Below are 22,479 nucleotides of genomic sequence, written 5' to 3' on the forward strand. Positions count from 1 at the left end.
AGAATAGAACTGATTTATTATGATGATGATGAGATGGAAAGCTAGAAGCAACATTTCGTTTTGAGCCTAAGCATTTTACTTTGGTACGGTTTGTTTGGTTTTTTGTACGGTATTCAATAAAAGCCCAATCCAGAGTTTAATGCCACCAATACATGAGCCCATCTATGATGAACCTTTGCTAGTACTGGCCCATCCAATTAAGAGTCCATTTTGGAGGCCAATGGGCTCGGACTTGGTCCTCATGTTCAACCCAATTGGTTATCCAAGGCTTTGGCTACGTTTGGTTGGATGTAAAACAAATGTGAATCCATTGATCCAAGGCTTCCGCTCCGTTTGGTTGGACGTAAAATATTTTACAACTGAAAATATTGTTTATGTAAAATAACTTACATGAAAAAACAAGTTTTACAATTTTTTCTGGTGTTTGGTTGAATTCTAATAATTTTTTTACAAATCGATAGGCTATTTAAGTGTGAGTACTTGATGTTTGGAGAAAGCCTTGGAGAGAGATGAAGGAAATTCGTGCGTGTAGGAGTGCAAGGGGAGAGAGAGATTATTTACATGGAACGAGGGAATGAGAAGTGGTCATGGAATGGGAGAACCTGGACATTGGAAAATAACTTACCGGGTTTTCTGAGGTAAATCATTTTATCGTTAAGGGCGTAAAAAAAATTTCCAAAAAATTATTTTTCGGCAATTTCAAGAACCAAACACGGGAAATAATGTAAAATATTTTTGGCGAAAATATGTTACGTCCAAACAAACGGAGCCTTCGTTTTGGAGGAATGTGTGTATTTTCCATCTTCAATTATTATTCTTTTTTTGAACGGCATCCATCTCCATTCTTCAATTCATCCTTCTAGTTTTATCATTTCAACCATTCCTTCTTTAGGGTTTTTTATTCAAAGAGCAAGAACTTCAAGATATTGAAAATAAAACTACAACAAAAAGAAGCCAAAAAAAAAACACGATCAAAAGATCTAAACAAAAATACAGACAAAAGTCGCTCAAAAAAAAGTTTCGACTACTTTCGTTAATTTTTTTAAACAAAGACACTTCTTTAGTTGTTGCATATAATTTTCCATAGTTGCATATCTAAGTATTTTGTTTATAAATTCCACTAATCCCACGATTTTTCTAGGACTAGGTACTTTGCCACATGCAAGGTACGTGTGCCATGCCCGTTGAATTGATCGATTTTTAATTTCGTTGGGATATAGGATATTTTAGTTTGATGTATAGTTTTCTGTATATAAGTAGGTTATATTTATGCTTGCAAAAGGCCTATCCACAGTAAGATATAAATGTGAATGGGCGTAGAAAAAGTTGTAAATCAACAGAAATAAGAAAATGAAGCACAAACACTTCAACACTAACAAAATCTGAACAAACTACAGTAAATATTTTACACTCAGAACTTGATGTTTGTATGGTTTCTGTATCCCATAGCTATGGTAGAACTTGAAAACATCATATGATGAAGTTTGTCATCACAATGGTATCCTGAATATCAATCCTGCAAATAAGAAAATTTTGAAACTGTTCAGTTCAAGTAAGGAAAAAACTTAACAGTTAACACCCATTAGGGAAATCACTACAATAACAAACTGAAAATTCTTGAGAATCAAAGATTATGTACATTGGTTCAATAGGCATACAAGCAAGTTGACATCAAGTAGGGTTGGTTCCTCGGTAGTTTTCACCCACACAGCTGGAAGACATGTACCAGTAAAACGACGATCACCATAAGAATTCGCTCAAATATCATCCCTTGTACATAAATTAAGCTGCCAAAGGGACTGAAAACCCAAGTACTTGGAATTGTTTTGTTGTTTGACCTGAATTCTCTTCAGTAAGTATTCGAGACAGTTAATTAAAGTGCACAAGAGAGAGGTTGTGAGATTCGCGGTTTCTAACATAATTTGCATTTTTTTCAGACCGGGTATCAAGAAAATTTACAACCCCTTTCTGTTTGGTTGCCTAGAACATGGGATGGAGGGGAAAAAACTCTCCACTTGACAGGTTTAATATCTAATACAATCGATACCTTGAAATTTCACTTCTATTTTCCCCTCCATTTTTCTCAGTATCCAAACATAGAGCCCATTGCCGAACCCCTAGCAAACCCAAGATTATTTGTACAATTGATTCCGAAATTAAAGCTCATGCATAACAAGCAAATCAAGGACAAACTCATAGAGACAAATCAACCTGACATGTAACACTTTTGCAGTATATCCAATAGTGACTTCATCTCGATCAACCACTAATCCCTAACATTACAACTATTATATGAATGCAATTTACTTCTTTTAAAAGGGCCTGCTACTTTTAGCTTCTAATTCATCTTTGCTATTGAAATGCATTCCAGGAAATCACATTCTTTTCTAATTCATCCAATCCAAAGCATGAACAAAAATGCTTTTCCAAGTGACTGATGAAGTAAACACCTTTTGGACGCTACTTTGGTTCACAAATTACCTTTTCAAACATGAAAACGACATTGGCGGAACCCTATGATGCACCGACACGGACACGGACACCGAAACCGACACCGGGACACGGGAATTCTAAAAAAATGGGGACACGGACACGGCGGGAGACACGCCACGTGTATATTTATTTATTTATTTATAAATAATTATAGTTTAGCACCCAGAAATTTAAAAATATATATATAATTTGGCCCCAAATTTTTTTTAAAAAAAATTACAATTTGACCCCCAATTTTTTAAAAATTACAATTTGGCCCCCAAAATTTTTTTAAAATTGCAGTTTGGCCCCTGCCTTGTCCCCATCGGTGTCCCCGCCGTGTCCCCCTCAAAATTTAATATTAAAATATGGGACACGCCACGTGGCGTGTCCCGTACGTATCTCCAAGGTGTCCCGCGGTGTCCCCGTGTCCCCGTGTCCTGACACTGCGATTCTTCGACTTCTAGAGGTGTCGGTGCTTCATAGGCGGAACCGGATGCTCAAAGCTAGAATATATTTTCCGAACACATATATCTTGGTCGTCTCTTGCAGATAAGGGGGGCTACAAATGTGTACCTTGAGTTAGATATACTTGAAAGAATGATGATCCTAATTGAAGGAGCCAAAACCCCACCTGCACATGGAAAATATAAGCAACATATCTAGAAATTGCACCCGAAATACTAATATGAATGTTTGAAAGTAAATAGGAAATACTTGTTCTACAAAGAATATTGAAGCACGATGAACATGTTCTTCACTTTAGTCCAACTGGGAAACTCCATATGCATGTTAACTGAAGAGGAAAATGCGAGAACATATCGAGTACGATATCAAGGAAACAGAAGACAGAAGGAAACATATATATCGAAGAGAGTATGATATCAAGGATTCCAAATTTGTAGCTATATTTCCAAAGCAATGACAATTGAGTGACCAAAACCATAAATTTTGAATTAAACTAATCACTCATCAACCTAATCGAAGGCCAGCCACGAAAGTATTACTGAGAATGTCATCAAACTACAACAAATTGACTCATTTCAATGGATAAAGTAATTAAAGACAAATCAACATACATATTTATATTCACTGAAAAAGAAAAGAAAAAGAACAAGTCGTACTGATGCTGGTTGAGCCTGCATATCAAAACAAAATTCATTTTTTTCTCTCGCTCATTACTCCCCAATGCCCTCATCAAACCAGTCAGCGATATCACTTCAGATCAACATATATATTTTTATTCCCTGAAAGAGAAGAAAAAGAACAAGTCGTACTGATGCTGGTTCAGCCCGTATATCCAAACAAAATACATTTTTCCTCTAGCTCATTACTCCTCAACAATGCCCTCATCAAACCAGTCAGTGATACCAGTTCAGATTTTAATTGATCTATGTACTTTGCGATATCAATATTGGATCTCATGTTTTCCATTTTTTGTTGATTGATATCTTAATCTCATGTTTTCCATTTTTTGAACTCATTTTTTATCTTTTGCCAGCTATGCAAGCCTCTTGATCTTTTTGACACCTCTGAGCTTTGTGGATTTTGTTACAGCGCTATTTGAAAGGCAGTCAAGGCCTACATGAGGTAGGCAGTTAAGACATCAGAAAATAGAATAAATTTTCTCAAGCATTCCAATGAACTAATTAAACGATATGCTTACATCGTCATATCTTTCCATCACCTCTAATACACATCCTTTCCTTAAATAGCCCTGCAGGTTTAATGAGTTTGATTTCTTACTAAATACATTAAGGAAAATGAAGCAGAATGCAATAGAAAAATCATATACCTTTTCCCAGACAAGGTTTAAAGTTATCGTTGACTCAGCATCGGCAAGTTCTTTGTTTTAGAAACCAAATTCGAAGGATAGTGGCTTCTTATTGTGATGAAACCATGTATCTAGCCAATTATTATTGTTTCAATTATCATATTATTTCCTAATCTCTTATATCTCGCAAGTTAGCAAAATGCAATTAAGCTCTTTTAATTCAATCAAGTCTACGAATACACAAAAAATGACCACATCTGTCCAGGTCATACCATATATCCATTGCAGTATGGTAGTACCAATAGACATACTCTAGCCACTAACCCAACTTAGTAAAATGTTTAAAATGAATATGTGGGTTAACAGAGCTGGTTACCTTCCGAAAGAATCCTTGGAGCCATATTGACACGTCACATAGCTTGGGTAATTACTCCAACAGGAAGAGGAGCAGCAGTAGCAAGAGGAAGATACAACTTCTTCACTTTTTTGTCCTGATGATAGAAAATACAAAGATTCAGAGGGAATGGCCCGAAGCAGAAATGTAAAAGAAATAGCAGAGTCCACAGCTAAAACAACATATTTTTCATCTTGGATGGGCGTATTCGTAGAGGCTGTCCTTTTATGGGATGTGATGTACACACTTTAGGCTGCAGCTCTTCTCTGGATATTTTTTTGAAAAGCCTGCTTCTTCTTTTTTGAAAAGCGCTCCTCTGGATATGTCATAATGTACTCTGTGAATCAGAAAATGAATTTACGAACTTACTCTAATCTTTCCATGGAACACTGAACATTGAACGATACTCCTTCATTCTAGCTAACACAAGGCTGCAATTAATAGATAGGAAGAGATTAACAAAAACTCGTTTATAAAATGGCAAAACACACAGCTATTTTAATCCAGTTGAAATATCATACCAGCCTTCTAAGCAACTATCAATCTGACGGGTAAGGCTCAAGTAGCAAACTTTGCACAACTTTATTCAAGATTGTTTGTAGTTCCTCCTACCTTAATCAAAATAGAGGTGTGTAGTCAACAATCAGTAAGGCACAAAATACAAATCAATGGGATTTTGGGAAATTGAGGATAGCCCATGTAAACTCTATCATTGAGCCAGCTGAGAATTTATGCATTCTAGCAAGTAACATTTAGATTGCACCCTCTGCAAAGAACTCTGGAAAACAACCAGAAAAAATACAAGGTTTATTCAAAGACAAATTCCAAACGGAAATCATAGATATATACATGCAACCCAAAGAAATTAGCACTAACAAAGACATGCAAATCAGATATATAGAAACAAAATCACACATGCACGATAAATCACATACAAAAAATACATGGGAAACTAAAAATCGATGCTGCGAATCATAACAAAAAGAAACAAAATAAATTAGAGCTGTGAAAGATCAAACCTTGATCACAATAGTAGACTCCATATCCAGTGTTCCAGGTAAACCGTTAAAGAGTTTTGTGCACTCCAACCGAACAAATAACCGAAACCCAAACCCTAAAATCAACGAACGAGAAATAGTTCAATGATTAGGGATAAGAGAGACATGCGTGCTCAGGGCACAAAATCCAAAGCACCCAAAACGCAGAGAAGTCTAATCCCATTACAACACAGAGATGTTCTTCTTTCTGAAAATTTCCCTAATCTGAATCAACTCAAAACCCCACATGCAACACACAAAATTTTCCAATTACAAAAAAAAAATAAATAAATCCACTTACCCCAAAAAAAAAAATCAATCCACACGAAATTTGGTAGTGAGATCAGGAGGCAGGGCCCAAACGACGGCGTTGTGCATTGTGGCACGCTTTCTGGCAGATCTCTTATGGGCTTCGAGGAGCACAGATCCCATCTTCATCGCTCGTTCGATCATATCGTTCTGGTCCGAATCACAAGGCCTGGACTCGAGTAGGCGGTTGAAGGAGAGGTCTAGATAGAGCGTCGATGTCGATGTCGATGTCGAATCGGCTAGACCTAGGAATGGTTCCAGAAGCCGGTCCTTTGATCCCGTTTGGAAATCGAAACACTGGGCCTCGCAGAAACGACGAGCGGATTGGACGGTGGCGAGCGGCAGGGGCGTTTGGCCGTGGATGGGCAGTGGAGAGAGAGAGAGAATGGGTGTGTTTTGAGGCAATTCAGTAGAGAGAGGATGGGTGTGTTATGCGTGGTGGGGAGATGATGTACGTGGGAGTGAGGCGCCTCTTCGCGCCACGTGGATAAGAGCCAAATTACAATTTTGGACAGTAGAGGCAATTCACAAGCCCAACATTCGAGGGCCAAAATTGTCCAAATTGGACAAAAATTGCCAAGCGAAAATCACCTGAAACTTGATCTTCTTTAAGAGAGGTAGGAAATTGGTTCCTACACTCTCATAATTAATGCAAACAATCCGTTTTTGTCTTTTAGTAAGGGAATTTACAAAACAGTCGTTGTATGCATACATTTTTAACAAGAGGAGTGCTAGGTACCCCGAAAGAGTACCCAGAAATTATCCCGAATTTGAAAATCAATGGTCCAGATTCACTTGAAGTCAATCTGGACTATCGATTTTCAAATTCGGGGTAGTTTCTGAGTACTCTTTCGGGGTACATAGAATTTTTCTTTTAACAAATTTCAAGAACTGTTCCGCAAATTCATCCGCTAAAATACGAAAAAATGAGTATTTGTATCAATTTGGCAAGTGTATAAATCAATTTCATTCAGTGCCCTTGGATCTTTTTCTACAAAACGTTGTTGATTTGAAGATCAAGACAAAATACATGAACTTCACCGCATGGAGGCACCATTATGGCCTTGGGATGGTATATTGCACCTGCCTCCGCACACTGTACGGTAGATTCGATTATCCATTTTGGCAATGGTCCAATTTGAGAAATAGAGAATTAAAATCTGTAAGAGATTGTATTACATACGAACCGTTCATACTGAAATGAATGATCAAGCTGACAAAAAAATGCTAAACTTGTAACAAAATCTTATAGAGTAACATATTACACGTCAGCACTGGGGCCTACCAGCCTACCATTTCTCCCACTGTCTTGTATTCTCCTACCAGCAGCTGTGTTCCACGGTGCTAAGGTGTGAGAATGTTGTAAATATATTGTAGAACTCCAATCGATCGCTATTGTGTAGCGTGGGGTCCCCAAATCCCCGAATAATCACTCTGGTCAATCCGGGGCATCCATAAGCGAATATCCTCCGTTGGATCTGTTCCGTTACCTCCCCGCCCCCCAATTAAAAAAAAGTCGTTGACATTCTTCTTCATTCTTTCCGTTCATCATTTTCTCTCTCTTCTCTCGGTTTCCATCATACACTCCACTAATCAATTACACTACTTCCCTTCCATTTCTCTATTCTCAGAACAAAAATATACGCTCTCTCTCTCTCTCTCTCTCTCTCTCTCTCCTGGTTCCCAACAAGGCAAGAACAGCCCCGCCTCTTTCATCTCCAGAACTCTCTGTGTGTGTGTGTGTGTGTGTTTAAGTAGAGATGGAGGGGAGTTCGACGAGGAGTGAGGGCAGCGTCACGTGCGGCACGTGGATCCGGCGGCCGGAGAACGCGCACCTCGCGGTGGTGGGGAAGGCGAGGCACGGCGATCAGCCGTCGATGCTCGAGATCTTCTCCTTCGATCCCAAGACTTCCTCTCTCTTCCCCTTTCCCTCGGTCTCTTTCTCTCTCCACAAACTCGTTCGTGTATTATGTAAATTCGTAATAATAGTATGTATTTGTTTCATGTCTCTTCTTCTTATGCGATAGGCTATGTACGTGATCGAAGAAGGCGAGCCCGTGAGCATCGTGGTGCACCCCAGTGGTGACGACTTCGTTTGCTCTACCACGGTTGGTGCCTGCAAGTGCGTATCTCTCTCTCTCTCTCTCTCTCTCACACACACACACACACACACACAAATTTACTCGTACATCATTATCTTATCGCCCGATTCGGAAGCCAGCGTAGTAAATTGTTGCTTGCCAGTAATTTATTTTGCGAAATCCGAGCTCTTCCTGTGTAATTAGATATACTTCGTCAATTTACTGTGTAAGTTGTCGAATGTAATATATAATGTTGATTTTAAGCACCACATGAGGGGACTTACTCAATTTACAAAGTGTCTTTACTTTTCTACACATTTAGGTGCCTTGTGAAAGGTGTATGTGAAAACTAGGGTTTGGAGATCTCCACACCCAAAAAGGTCTATTCGAAGTTGGATCAACTATGTGAAGAGAAGATGGGCGGTCAATGCTGGCATCAATTTAAAGCTTGTGGGCTTCCTCACAGGACTTGATTCTAGGGTTGTATATGATTTGGAATTGAAAATTGAGTCGTAACACTGTAGTTAGTGTGGGTTTGGGGGAAATGAGGATGTTAAGATGGATGCATGTGTGCTAAGACTAGGAGAGATATGGTTAGACATGAAAGCATTTGTGAGTAGGTAGGGTAGCAGCAATTGAATAAAATGAGATAGAATTGGCTAAGGTGCTTTGGTATCATACAATGAAGACCACTATATGCAACAACAAATAAAAGTGATAATACTGAACTGCTAAGGGCAGGGAGAGGCCAAATTTTATGTGGCATGCTGTACCAAGCATATAGCTCTTGATAGAGTAGAATAGAGGAGATGAAGAATTCGTTCATCTTCTGAACAAAGTTTATTTTTTACTATTGGTTTTGCTATGGTGTGGGTTGATCACTTCATTGGAATGATTTTGTGAAGAATGGAATTAGCCTACAACGAATTGGCCATTCGTGTAAATTTGTGAATGATGATTTCACTTAATATGCATATGTAGGATTTTGTGGCTCATAATTAATGCTTGGAAAGCATGGTTGGTTCTGGGTTTGAAACTTGAAAGTTGTGGGGGCGTGGTTTCTTCGTGAACCTTTTGGTGTGGTCGCCTCCGTGTGTGGAGCCGTGAATGCTCACACCGGTCTTGATGCACCTGCAGAACCGGAGGGGGCTGTTCCTCCGGGAAGAAGCTCCGACAAATAAGTCAGTAGGTGGAGAGAGAAGAAAAATGTTTAGTAAGAAAAATATGCTGATAGAGAGAAGAAAGTGCTATTCATCTTAGAATTAGGGATCCCTCTCTCAGTGGTAGTGCTTCCCTATTTATAGGCAAGGGGGTAATGTGCTGAGCAAGTTGGCTCTACTTTCCACGTGTCGCATTCTGCTCGGTTGGCGCCTTGCAGCCGGGCCATTTAATGAACACCCTTTCCCAAGTCTTACAGAGCCACATGGGTTGATGTCAGAAAGGTCACATCATTCAGAGATGTCACTTCGAATATCAGAAAAGACAACCTACTTATCAGTAGATATTTATGGAAGGTTCCATGATCGCCTGTACTCGGCGGGACCCACTTCGGCCACACGAAATTATCCGAATGTTTGGTGCCCTTACCGAAGAGAAACTTATCCGAACAAGGGTATGTTCTTATCCGTGTGTTTGGTGAGAACCCCGAGCGAACTCAAGTGTACGTTCGTTCGGATACGACTTATGATGTTCGGTGAAGTACTCGTGGTTCCGTATATCCGTCGGGTAAATATTGGCATACCGGGCCAAATCCCAAACTTATCTACAGGCGAATTGAGACACCTTAGACGACGGGTCAAACAAGGTTTGAACCTTCAATCCCCCGTCTGGACCTTGTGGACCCTGTGCCCCTTCGGATATTTCGGCCCCCTACAAAAGTATATTGATCTTTTGGCTCAATTTGTCAAAGAAAGAATAGTACTCCATGTACTAATGGCTTGAAGGGTGATGTTGAAAGGTGGGATGTGTACTTTAGGTATTCTCAAGGTCGCCCAAACTTGAATATTTCAGCATCTGTAATATGAGAGAGCGGAGAGATGGAAAGAGTGAAGAAAAGGAACAAAAAAAGAAATTGAGACTTCTATTCTTGTGGGGGGAGATAATAGGGTAGGTGTATCGTAATTTTTTTTAGTGGTGGTGAGTGTACAAGGGCTTGGGTTACGTAATTTAGCTCGAGTGTTGTTCTTGTTCTGATTGTCATCATATAGTAAAGAACGGATCTCTCCCGTGGATGGAGGCTGATTTTTGGTTAAACCACGTAAATCTCTTGTGTCACTCTTGTTTTTCCTTGTGGTAATACTTTACTTATCAAAGAAAAAAAAATTTCCTTGTGGTAATACTTAGTGTAGGATCTCAATATGCGTGAGTTGTAGGTGTCATGTATATCATCTAGCTTTCAGTTAAAATCCAACAAGATACAGTCCTGTTTTTAGTGAACTAGAACCTAAATCATCATTCAAGGGGAACACTATTGTGGCCAGCTTCATTCTAGTTGACCAAAGACTGCTTAAAAATTGCTATATCTTTTGCCTCTCTGTTTATTCATTTGAGATTCAAGATCGCTATGAAGCACTGACACTCCTAGATGCCAGAATGTCCTTGCGTCCGACAAGGGACACGACAACAAACGTATACGTGTGTCCATTAAATTTAATGAATATTTTGAGGGGGACATGGGAGGGACACAACAAAGACACGGAAGAGCCATGGTAGGGGTTAATTATGCAATTTTTAATTTTTTTGGGGTAAATGCGTATTACGTAAAATTATTTTGGGTTAAAAGTGTAATATGATGTGTATGTGATGTATATATGATGCTTGTTTATATATATATATATATATATATAGAGAGAGAGAGAGAGAGAGAGAGAGAGAGAGAGTCCCCTCCAGGTAAGAGCGCCGTCATTTTAAATAAAATGCGGACGTCTCATTTTCTCCTCTTTCCCGATCAAATTTCGATGATCCAAGCTGCTCAATGTGTTCAGAACGTGATTTTAAGGGTACTCGCGAGAAATCAACAAAAAAAAAAAAAAAACCGGGAAGGGCTTGATTTGAGCAGTTTTTATTTGAACCGTTCGATAAAATATAAACAAAAACTGCTCGGATCAAGCCCTTTCTGGTCTTTTTTTTGCTGATTTCTCGCGGGTAACCTTAAAATCTCGTTCTGAACATATTGAGTGGCTCGGATCATCGCAAATTGGTCGGGAAAGGGACGTTCTTAACTTAATACGGTAAGGGCGCTCTTACTTAAAGTTTTGTGTGTGTGTGTGTGTATATATATTGATGCTTCTTCATATAACTATGTTTCCACTTATATAATATAAATGTTATTTATTTAATTTTGTCGTGTCACCTGTCATGTCCGTGTAACCCACTTTTTTACAAATCCCGTGTCTATTTTATATCTGTATTCGTGCTACATAGTGAAACAATATGTGAAAATTGTGAAACCCCTTTTAGGAAATGTTTAATATGTTTAGAGGGCTTAGAAACTCAAAAGAGCATACGCTTAAATTATGAACACCACTAACATCACTTTGGACGGGAATTTTCTGTTGCCAATGGCCCCAAGTGCTGGAAAACATATCTTTAGGCTCTGTTTGTTTGGATGTAAAATGTTTTCCGATAAAACGTTTTATCTATTTTCCGGTGTTTGGTTGTATAAAAAATGAGGAAAACGTTTTTAAATGTAAAACATTTTTCACTAATTGGATGAAAATGACTTACCCATAAATCTTCCGTAAGTCATTTTTCGAAATAAACCTGTTGCCATCTACTGCGATTCTCACTGCTTAGTTTTCTCGATCGTTCCCACGTTTCAATTCCCTTATTCTTTGATCTCTCTCTCTACACTATTTTTTCGATTTCTGAAAATATTTTCATTTGCCACCCGAACACCGGAAAATAAAAGTTTGAAGTTTCTTTTCTAAAAAAACATTTTACGTGGAAAACATTTTACATCAAAACAAATGGAGCCTTAATTGAAGATAATTGGCATAAAGAAATTGTGATTCACTGATTTAAGGCGGGTAATTATGAACTAATACAGATATATAAGTGTAGTCAATTCAGTTTTTTCTTTTGTGTTTCCTTTTCCTTCTTCAGAGGAGATATTTGAGGCAATGTTTTGAAAACCAAACTGGACTGGCTAGTTCAACCGATTGGACCGTCAACCGGAGCTGGTTCCTGTCCGGTGGAAAACCACTTAGTTTGAAAACCGGCTTCTATAATAGAAACCGCTCGAACTAGGCGGTGGAACCACGCACGGGTCACTCGAACCGGAGGGGAAAAAATTTGAACTATTTGTTCAAGAGGAACTTTCCAGCTGGCCATTTAAATGCTGATTGGCTGGCAGTGAAAGCTGGCTCACAAGTTCTTTCCTCACCGATGTGGGATTGGGACTAAAAACGAACACTGCTCTCTCTCTTGAAGATTAACATACTCCTCTTTCACTTCAAATAAGGAGAGGTACATGCACATTCCAAATTTTTTTATGCATAAATCATATTTTTTTTAATTAGTTTTATGCAAAATATGAAATCACGGTTTGGTTTCGGTTCGACCATGGTTGAACCGGTGACCCATCCATCCAGTCCCTTTTCCAATTCGCTCGGCGGTCAGGTTTTTAAAACATTGATTTGAGGGGCTAAATGTGGTAAAGTATCTTTTGGTTTTTCTGAGAGTTCATTGAACCCGTTCGCTTGGTTTTGCTTATGGATCTCTTACTCACGATTATTGTGACCATAAATCTTGCTACGGTTTTTATTGTCTTGTGATGTGCAGATGGATTGAGTTGCGTGGTCACGGAGATAATATTGAACTGTTGGCCAAAGACGTGGTTCCTCTACAAGGCGCTGGCCTGCAGAAATGCCTTGCCTTTAGTTTTGATGGATCTAGATTTGCTAGTGGTGGGGTGGTAAGCACTAAGCAATAATCCACCTAATGAGTAGTTGCTACTTGTGGTTCAGGAATGCACAGATTATTGCTCTTGAATGCGCTTCTGCATTTTGACTCTATTCCTTAATTAATTTTAGGATGGGAATCTCAGAGTATTTGAGTGGCCAAGCCTGAACATCATTCTAGACGAACCGAGAGCTCACAAGTCCTTCCAAGATATGGATTTCAGGTGGGAATATAGCTTTCTTGTTGTCTATTATGTGACAAATGCCAAACTAGATGATACATGATTGTGTGGCCATAAGCAATGTTTATGAGCTTAACTATGTTTCAATATTATTTTATTGGTTTTACTTCTACTGATGGAAAACATCATAAGCCTAACTAACTCTCTTTCTTACTTTCAGTAGGTTTTTCTTTCCAATACCTCTTCATCTTTTCCTCTACCTTATAAAATACCTGCAGGGTAGTTTTCTTTTCTTTTCGTCCCCTTATTCTGCCTCCAGCACGACATGTCCTCCCTCGCTCATCTCCTTTTGCTTTAAGTATTATGTCCATGTTCTAGGATTTGCATTCACAATTAATTTGAATAGAAGGAGGTAATAATATGCATATTTGTTTCGTTGAGTTGACATGGACAGATGGTTTCCTACTTCTTTTGTATCTGTTTTGATGTATGTGCCAATGAAGAGATGTGCTTAAAAGCTCATTAATGACATGTCATGTGGTTAAAAGGTCCATAAGATATGTTGAGAGAGAATTGTGAGAGAGGATCTGAACCCCTTCTTGGACAAGTATATGTAGACGGTCCCTGCAATCAAAGGCCATCTAGGCCTGTTCACTACAAAATTTTCATGCTGATCGTGATGGCAGTTTAATGTGCCTTTTACATGAAAACAATGGGTATGTTGCCTGTAGGAGAAGCTAAATAGGTGCACTTTACCTATGAAATACACTTCAACATCACGGCTCTCTGTTACACCCATGAAAGGTTATTGAGAGTACCACTCCATCAAAATACTCGCCTTGATTAAATCTTGTGCTTATTCTAGAAAATAATGTATCTTGGATAGAAACCTTGATTATGGAGGGGGACCTGAGTTTGAATTGATTCCATGATGGTGTACATGGTAGAAGTGTATGAACAGAGCAGTTAAAGACAACATGAGTCCTGAGTTGGTTATAGTAGTCACATAGCTTATAAGAATGGCTTAAAGACACATTTAGAAGGAGAGATCCACATTTAGACGCAGTTTATAAATCTCTGTTTGACCGTGACACTTGTTTATGTATTGAAACGACGTAAAACTTTCGTTTTAGATAATTAGCTTCTTCCCATCGTACTTTCAGCCTAGACTCAGAGTTCTTGGCTACAACATCTAGTGATGGCTCAGGTAGAATATGGAAGGCAGATGATGGTGTTCCGGTGACTTCTTTGATGCGCAACTCGGTATAGTTCATTTAATCTCCCAACAATTAGCTCTACAACGCTATTAGTTATGCTTCTTTGTGGGTTCCTGGCTTGATTCACATCCTCTCTTTCTCTGCACCAGGATGAAAAGATAGAACTATGCCGGTTTTCAAAGGATGGGACAAAACCATTTTTATTTTGCACTGTTCAAAAAGGTATTCATCTGTAACTTCCGAGACATAAGATTCACTATTGCAGCACTTCCTATAGTCCTTGTATAAAACAGCTTAACAAAGCCTAATCCCAGCTAGTGGGGTTTAGCTACAAGAGTTCATTTTTCCTGTTACCACGTTTTGGAGGCGTATCTTTAGTCAAATTCAAGGCTACCATGTCCTTGTGAATGTATATTATCGTATCTTCTATTTTAGGTAGTATCATGATCTTATCATGTCGTGATCGTATCTTGTAGTATTTTCCATTTTAGGCAGATTTTCTCTATTTAAACGTGTATTAGCTTTTTATTTCATATGTACTTCAATCAGTAATAAAATTTAGTTTTCTCCTTCTTTATCAGCTCTTCTTCTTTATCCGCTCTTCTTCTTTTCTGGAAACTTACAGTCCTTTCACTGCCTCAAGCTATGTTACATGGATTCTTCATTTTGGCTGAAGTACCCGTGTCGATGTGTCCTATACCCAATATCCATTTTGACACTCGAGTCCTCTACTTGTTATGATATTTACAGAAAAATTAATGTCAAATTAGCTAAAAAACGATATTTCTATTCTCACATGGACAGAAAATAGCAAAAACATATTTTTCGTAACCTCTTCTTGTTTAAATACTGGACATTTCTAAACAATGTTCTAAGAGTCGCTCGGCGCTAGTCGGGCAGTCGGGCACCTTTAAGCGGTTAATTGGATTAATCAGTGCATATTAGTTAGTAATCAGTGATTAATCATTAGTCGGACCTAATCAGTTAGGCCCTGCCTGCCAATTTAATTCCTTGTTTTAGAACACTGTTTTTAAATATAATTTACCATACATGATCTGGAAAAATTACGCAATATATTCTTCAAACAAGTGTTCAGGACATGTCCTTGTATCCATACCAATTTGGGGACAGATATCCGAGTATCCTAATATTTAAGTTTAGGAAGGTCCGACACTTGCACCCGCACCGGATACTCGCCCCCAAGCTTAGTTGCAGGAATTTAAAAAAAATTCAATGTGGGTGGCGAATCCACCTCGGAATCTCACTCTCGGGCTCCCAAGTCAGGAACCTCGCTCCCATTGAGAAGGAACCCGCTCCCAACTAGGATATAACCTCTTAGGCATATAAATCCCAAAAGAAACAAAAATAAAATATACCAAGCAAGATAAAAGACAAAGTAATGATAAGATATTAGAAAAAATATTAACTTAAATTTGCTCAATTACATAATTTTACTTAGTTACTAATACAATCTTTGCAATTGACATGAATGATGCATAATAATATTTACTTGCATTACATATTTTCATGTATTATTCCTAAACGCTACCCGTCCTGAAAGAGGAGCCCATATAGTTCCCCACCACCGATCCCGCTCCCGCCCTTGCTTTGTGCAACTAAGATATGGAGAACAACTGGAATCACATATTAAAACTATATATATATAGTTTTGCATTTTAAGTGGTAGAATAATATTCCCTTTTTGACATCTAACTACATTAAAATACATAAAAATAACTAATTTTTCGTAAATGCTCCCGACAACGCTCCCACACTTCTATGATCATCCGCTCCCCCGCCCTTGCTCCCGCTCCCGCTTCATGCAACTAAGCCCCCAAGTCCATGTAACATAGGCGTCAAGTCATACTGATCTTGACGTGGCACCTGTTCTACCAGTGTCAAATCACTTATTCTAACTAGTTGCTAAATTAACTCTTATCCTATTTATTGGTGATTGTTTCCACTTCCAACTTCCAATGTAGCATTTATTTACTACCCATAGCACTCATTCATCATGAAATCCACATTTCAGCTACACTTCTACAAAATCCTTCCCCCCTTTTTGCCTTATTCCATGCAAAGTTTTAACTTCAAATATCCTTGTCTGTATGAAGCAGGTAATAAAGCACTCACTGCCGTTTGGGACATCAGTACGTGGGAAAGAATTGGGCACAAGAGACTACTTAGAAAGCCTGCTTCTAAAATGTCTGTCAGTCTGGACGGGAAATATCTTGCTTTGTAAGTGCTCTTTGGATCTTTTGCACTTCTGTTCACCAAGTATGCTTTTGAACAAGATGGGAAAAAAATGCAGACTACTAATTCTTTGTTCATTTGAGATAGCTGAAACTTTGTATTTGCAAGGAAACTTGTAGATGTGGAGCAAATTTATTGTTTTATTGTTAGCATCTGTCTTAAACTTCGAACATGGAAATGTGTTTCTGTTGTACACTTTTTTACCATTAGGTTTGTCTTTATGCAATTTAGTCATGGAAATTAGCTTAATCTCATTAACTCAGGAATAAGTAGTTTGTTTAGAAGGCTTTTTTTTTTCTGGTTTCTGCAAATGTTCTTTATATCTTTCTGCAGTATATCATCTGCATTTGGGTTAGATTCTTGGATGTAGTTTGGGATGAAATGCTTATACATCTATTTTTTTACTTCTAAACTTTTAAATTAGGATATATGGATGAATTGGCAGATATCCTCCTCTCATTCCTTTGCGGGAAAAAGGTTTTTTGATCTGGCATTTTAAATGGGATGTTTTCTGGAGATTGATCAGGCATTTCGTCCTTGTTCCACTTGCTAACTTTCTTCTTTGCAATACTGTCATATATTAACTCTTATACAGTAACTGTTTCCCTTTCTTTTGGATTGGTATGGGAATGGGATTCAGAAGCCTCAATCATCTTATTATCGTCAAAGTTTCTTAGTTCCATTTTGCTGTCAGGTTGCTTGCTCTGGATAGTGTTATCTTTTTGACAGACCCTCACTGCTCTGTACCCAACCAAAAATTCAGCTTGATCCTTCATTTGCAGAAAGTAGTGCCAACAGATTTTTCTTAGGGCAAGATTCTTCAGGCTGTTTGTAAATGGTCTTTAGAACTTTTCAAGGTAGAATCCTCATTATGCTGTACATGACTTGCTGGAAAAGGTACAAAATCCATAGTTTGATGAGCCATGTTTAGGAACTATCGATCTTGTAGAACAGGAATTTGATGACATTGATTGTCACTTCTTGTATTCTTTTTCTATTTTGTCACAACACTATTCTAGTTTGCTCCTTGGTTGTGATTTTGGTTTGAATCTTAATCAAATTTTCAAGAGGAAGCAAAGACGGGGACGTATGTGTAGTTGAGGTTAAGAAAATGGTGATCAGCCACTGGAGTAAGAAGCTTCATTTGGGTTCATGCATTGCGTCACTCGAGTTCTGTCCCAGTGAAAGGTAAAATTCAACTGATCTTACCTAATCCTGATGTTTGTGAAAAAAAAGAAATTCTGGTTGTTTTCAGTAACTTTGGGTTCATATTTTCTTCCAGTATGTGCAAATGTGAAATATCACGATTGCAATAAATGCTAAGATAGAAAGTGTATTTCAATTTGTCTAAAAAAACGCTTGCACAGACTTCTTAGACTGCGATTGTAGCGATAATAACTTGGGGAAAGGAAGAAAAGGATTATTTTAACATCATTTTGCTATAGGACTTGTATATTGAATTTCTGCATGAGATATACAATGTGCTATTAAAATCGGATATGATCTTTCGTCTCGGGATTTATATATTTATTATTATTATTATTATTATTATTATTTATTATTTATTATTTATTATTTATTATTTATTTATGTTTTTGTGTGTGTGTGGATTTCTCTTGGAGAAGTTTGTGAGGCTAACTGATATATAATGACAGTTTTTGTTTTTTCTCCGATAAGTTATGAGGTATATATATAAGTTTTTATATACCAGGTACTATGGGTCATCTGGTTACTTAAGATTTTCTGTTTCTCGGAATACACGACATGCAATCTACCACAAAATAGTGCGATAAGGGTTGGTTGCAAAGAAAAATGAGGACAGGGCCCGGTAGCACAGTGGATACTTAACTAAGGGTATGTTTGATTCGATGGAATCAAAGTTGGAATGGAATGGTCATTTTCATTCCACTAAAAAACCAAAGGAATTGCCATTCCATTTCTTCGCCACACCAAAATTACTAGTGCCACTCCAAGATTCACTATTGTCACTCCAAAAATTACTATTGCCACTCCAAAATTACTATCGCCACACCAAAAATTACTATTGCTTCTCCAAAAATTACTATTGCCACACCATTCCATTGCGGATGAGAATGGCTATTCTTAAGCACAACAAAACTTGGGAGTGGATATTCCAATCTCATTTCCTCCAATTCCATTCCAACCTCAATTCCATTCTATTGTCAATTCCATCCCATCAAACCAAACATACCCAAAGTTGAAAGACAAATGTTTCCAATCAAATCACTCCCATATTTAGGAGTATCGTAAGATGTTCCAGCCAATTAGTCTGTACTAGCAATCTTTGTTCCCCATAACACCAGCTGCAGCGTTCACCATTTGTGTTTTTCTTCCTCATACTGAGGCGATCGTGTTTCAGGTGGTACTTAATGAGATATAAAAACAGAAATAAGGAATGGCAATTGAAAGAATTCCTCATTTAGGAAGGAAAAAGGGAAGGAAAGGAATGGAGCTTCGGGTTATGCCTCCTGGCTGACCTTGTTCTTCCTGTCCAGAAGTGGTAGAAAGGATGAGGTAAAAGAGGGAAGGTTCAATTCTAGTATGAAAATACATGATTTCTTCCTTGTCACCTTCCTGATCAACCAAATAGGAGGTTCCTTTCCTGGCACTTTTTGCTTCCCTTCTATCTTCCCTTCTGATTTCTGATCCCTTGTATATCAGAACAGTTGGAAAGCCAAGATAGTATTAAATGAAAACTTGAGGATAAATGTTGCTAGTTATTGATTTGGTTGGCAAGTCTATTTGTTTCTAGATTGGTTATTTGCACACAGAAAATAAGCAAGAAACAGTATGTGCGTTAGAAAAAGCAATACTTGAGAAATCTTTACAGGTAGGCTGGTTCTTTCTCTTACTGCTGTTGTATAGTCAGTTTGTTTGGCCAAACATTTTGATATCCCTCGTTATCTTGAATCAGGCCCGGCAATAATGATTGTGTCTGTTCCACGTTCATAGAGCCATTCTTTGGAACCAAATCATGTTTCCAATTGTCATTTACTCCTTTGTGTCCTACACTTCTCTCTTTCCATCTTACCCAAACAGCTTTCAGGACACACATGAACTTCTGTTTAATTCGTCAAACCATTGTGATAATCAACTGTTGAAGTCTTGTATACTGTACTAGCCGCAGGAATATCACAATTTTGAAACTCTATGCATGGCGTGCTGTTCCTTTCCCTTCAACTTTCTGGTCCTGGATTGACACCATGGAATTATGTGAATTGATACTGTGTACCTATGTTCCAATTCTTCCAAGTAAATTATTCCATGGGTATCTACACAGCTGCTGCCACGTGGCATCCATTAGGGATCCTCTGGTGAGGTGGATCATCCTCCAACCTCTTATAGGTGTTGGCCCACGCATGCTACCGGGATCTTACATTTTCTGGCTCCTTCTCTAACCTCCAGTTGAGTGCTCCTCATCACAGGCAACCCAGAAGGCTATGTCCAGCCCTCTTTCTCTCCCACCATCGACATATAACACTCTATTACTTTTCTTTTAGTTGCACTGCACTTTATGTACTGTAATATCTAAAGCCTTTTTGGTGACAAATTTGAAGCTCCGTCACAAAATAATTTCCACAATTGTTTCTTCAAAAATTACTAAGTGTTTACAACTACTTTTAATGTTCATTAAATAACTGTTATGGGCAAAGAACTAGTAATCAATTAAAAACCACCTTATCAAAACCACTACAACAATATCAATAAAGATAGGATGTCTAAATTGAATTGCCACCCCTCTAGTTTATGGAAAAAGGGCTGATCTATAGAGATACGTGGAGTTATTCTTTGGCGTTGATGGGAAGGCTGGTTTCTTTGATAATTGATGAATATCAGCGGCAAGTCAGTTGTTCTTGTCATTGGATGCCTGGGATGTTTTTGCTCCAAGTTCTGGTTAGGGTATGGTAAGAGCACAAAGGCGCTTTTCTCATGATCATATGATGCACCCGACTCTGATGTGCATGTTTTAAATAGGATGTCTAAGTGGAATTGTTAAGGTTGTTTTTTGGACGGAGAAGTTGTGGAAGGATTTATAGAGAAATGGAAAAGACGGGTGAAAAATGAAGTCAAAAAGCTACATTTATTTTTGGATTCCTGTCATTTCTATCCCAAGTTAATTTGCTTTGAAATCTTTGCTTGAAACATAGCCTATAAAGCTTTATAGGAAGAACTAGGTTCTAGCTGTTATCCGGTAGAGATTTCTTATATTTTGCTTGACGAGTTATCATGACTAGATCTAACAAGGAATTAGATGCAGTGGATCATTCACATGTAAGGATACTTGATCTCCAAAGTCGATGCATCTATTGCTGGTCACAAAATTAACGTTTAAAACTCTGCATTGATCTATAACTATAAGCCTACAGCTCCTAATCTCACTCTTGTTATGTTTTGTGTTCTGTTTTGGTTTGGTTTGTGGGAAAATGGAGGAGGGGGGTGAGAATGGTTGGGTTTTTTTTTGTGGCTTGTCGTTATAAGCTATTGTTGGACTGTTTATTTCACTTTTAAACTTCGAACTCAACGTAAACATTTGTTGTTGGGACATATTCTGCAGAGTTGTGCTTACTACTTCTAAGGAATGGGGAGCCATGGTGACTAAGCTTACTGTTCCTGCTGATTGGAAAGGTCTCTCTCTCTCTCTCTCTCTCTCTCTCCTAAGTTTGCTATATGAGGCTGATGCCTTGTTTTTTCTGTGCAGATTGGCAGATTTATTTGCTTCTTTTGGGATTATTTTTGGCATCAGCTGTTGCATTCTACGTAGTTTTTGAGAAGTCCGATTGGTTTTGGAACTTCCCCATTGGTAGGGATCAACCTGCTAGACCAAACCTTGAATCTCTTATAGGAGATCCACAATCCGATGATCAAAATATTTGGGGTGCTTTCGGAGTGGGTATGTAAGCTGTTGCAAAGTTATCCGAAAGGTGGAATTAGCCCTGGGTTACGAATTAAGGTCCCACTTTTTGCTTGGCCTTTTTCCTTTCTCTAACTCGGATTAGCCATTGTTGGCCTTCAACATGTTGTTTTTGTATCTTTTGGGGGAAATTGTATCTAGATGTAGACTGCTCTCTGTTTCTTGTCCTTTCAGCCGAGGGTATGTCATATTTTTGTTACTGAATTGTTTACTAACTTTAGCGATTGCCGAAAAACATTTTCCGTTAGTGTAAAAGAAAGCTGTAAACATTATGGTATTTCTTCTGTTTCGGCTCATGTGCATGCTTATGTATTTTTAAGGAAATGTGATTGTGAGTGACTAGCCCCTTTGCATTTGCTCAATATCTACTACTGTCATGCAGCAGTATCAAAATTTTACTTTGGAAGCAATTATCCTTATTTAAAAATTATCGCTATTTTTTTTTTGTAATTTAGGTTAATTCCCTAATTAGTTTCTTTATCATAGTATTTTCCTTTGTACTCGCATGATAAATATTTTAGATTCCCCAATTGCTTTTGTTTTTATCTCCGGTCACCTTAAGTACTTTTATATGAACTTTTATTTGCATCTACTTATTTGATGTTGGATTTCACATAACAGACTTGCGTTTTAGTATTCTCAATCTCTTTTAATGATGTCGGTCGCTTTCATCATCGATTACTGTAAGCAAGGCCGGCTCATGGCGTAAGCCGGGGAAGCGGCTGCTTTCGGGCCCCGAATTTTGATCCAAAATTGAAGTTGCACTGTAATGTAATTTACATATTAATATTAGAATGTTTCTAAATAAAAACACAATTGTATCTTATTTTCTTCAAAAACTCTTGCAATAATATATTTTTACATTTATATTGTCATAATTGTATCCTTTTAGTTTGATTTTTTTTTTTTTGTTATTTTTGTATTTT

The 22,479-nt window shown here is 38.0% G+C and overlaps 1 protein-coding gene and 1 long non-coding RNA gene across 4 annotated transcripts; one reads left to right on the top strand and one right to left on the bottom strand.

The window, feature by feature from the left end:
* Positions 1-1,137: 1,137 nt before the first annotated feature.
* On the bottom strand, positions 1,138-6,388 carry LOC131320840 (uncharacterized). 3 transcript variants are annotated; one of them, XR_009198368.1, is made up of 8 exons: positions 5,979-6,388; positions 5,660-5,754; positions 5,162-5,418; positions 5,010-5,071; positions 4,623-4,737; positions 3,190-4,189; positions 3,049-3,106; positions 1,138-1,516 (listed from the first exon to the last, which is right to left on the bottom strand). It is a non-coding gene; the product is annotated as an uncharacterized LOC131320840 (long non-coding RNA). The 3 variants fall into 3 exon arrangements; XR_009198370.1 differs by lacking the exon at positions 1,138-1,516 and having other exon boundaries at positions 2,962-3,106; positions 5,162-5,252; XR_009198369.1 differs by lacking the exon at positions 1,138-1,516 and having other exon boundaries at positions 2,962-3,106; positions 5,162-5,406.
* A 1,117-nt stretch (positions 6,389-7,505) lies between these two features.
* LOC131320838 (SEC12-like protein 1) lies at positions 7,506-21,895 on the top strand. The gene is made up of 10 exons (XM_058351722.1): positions 7,506-7,920; positions 8,014-8,108; positions 12,850-12,982; positions 13,101-13,192; positions 14,314-14,413; positions 14,517-14,589; positions 16,485-16,605; positions 17,689-17,808; positions 21,197-21,267; positions 21,341-21,895. The coding sequence occupies exons 1-10, from the start codon at positions 7,747-7,749 to the stop codon at positions 21,538-21,540; spliced, it is 1,179 nt and encodes a 392-aa protein (XP_058207705.1). The 5' UTR covers positions 7,506-7,746; the 3' UTR covers positions 21,541-21,895.
* Positions 21,896-22,479: the final 584 nt, after the last annotated feature.

This window comes from Rhododendron vialii, chromosome 3a, assembly GCF_030253575.1.
Source record: "Rhododendron vialii isolate Sample 1 chromosome 3a, ASM3025357v1".
Lineage (NCBI taxonomy): Eukaryota > Viridiplantae > Streptophyta > Magnoliopsida > Ericales > Ericaceae > Rhododendron > Rhododendron vialii.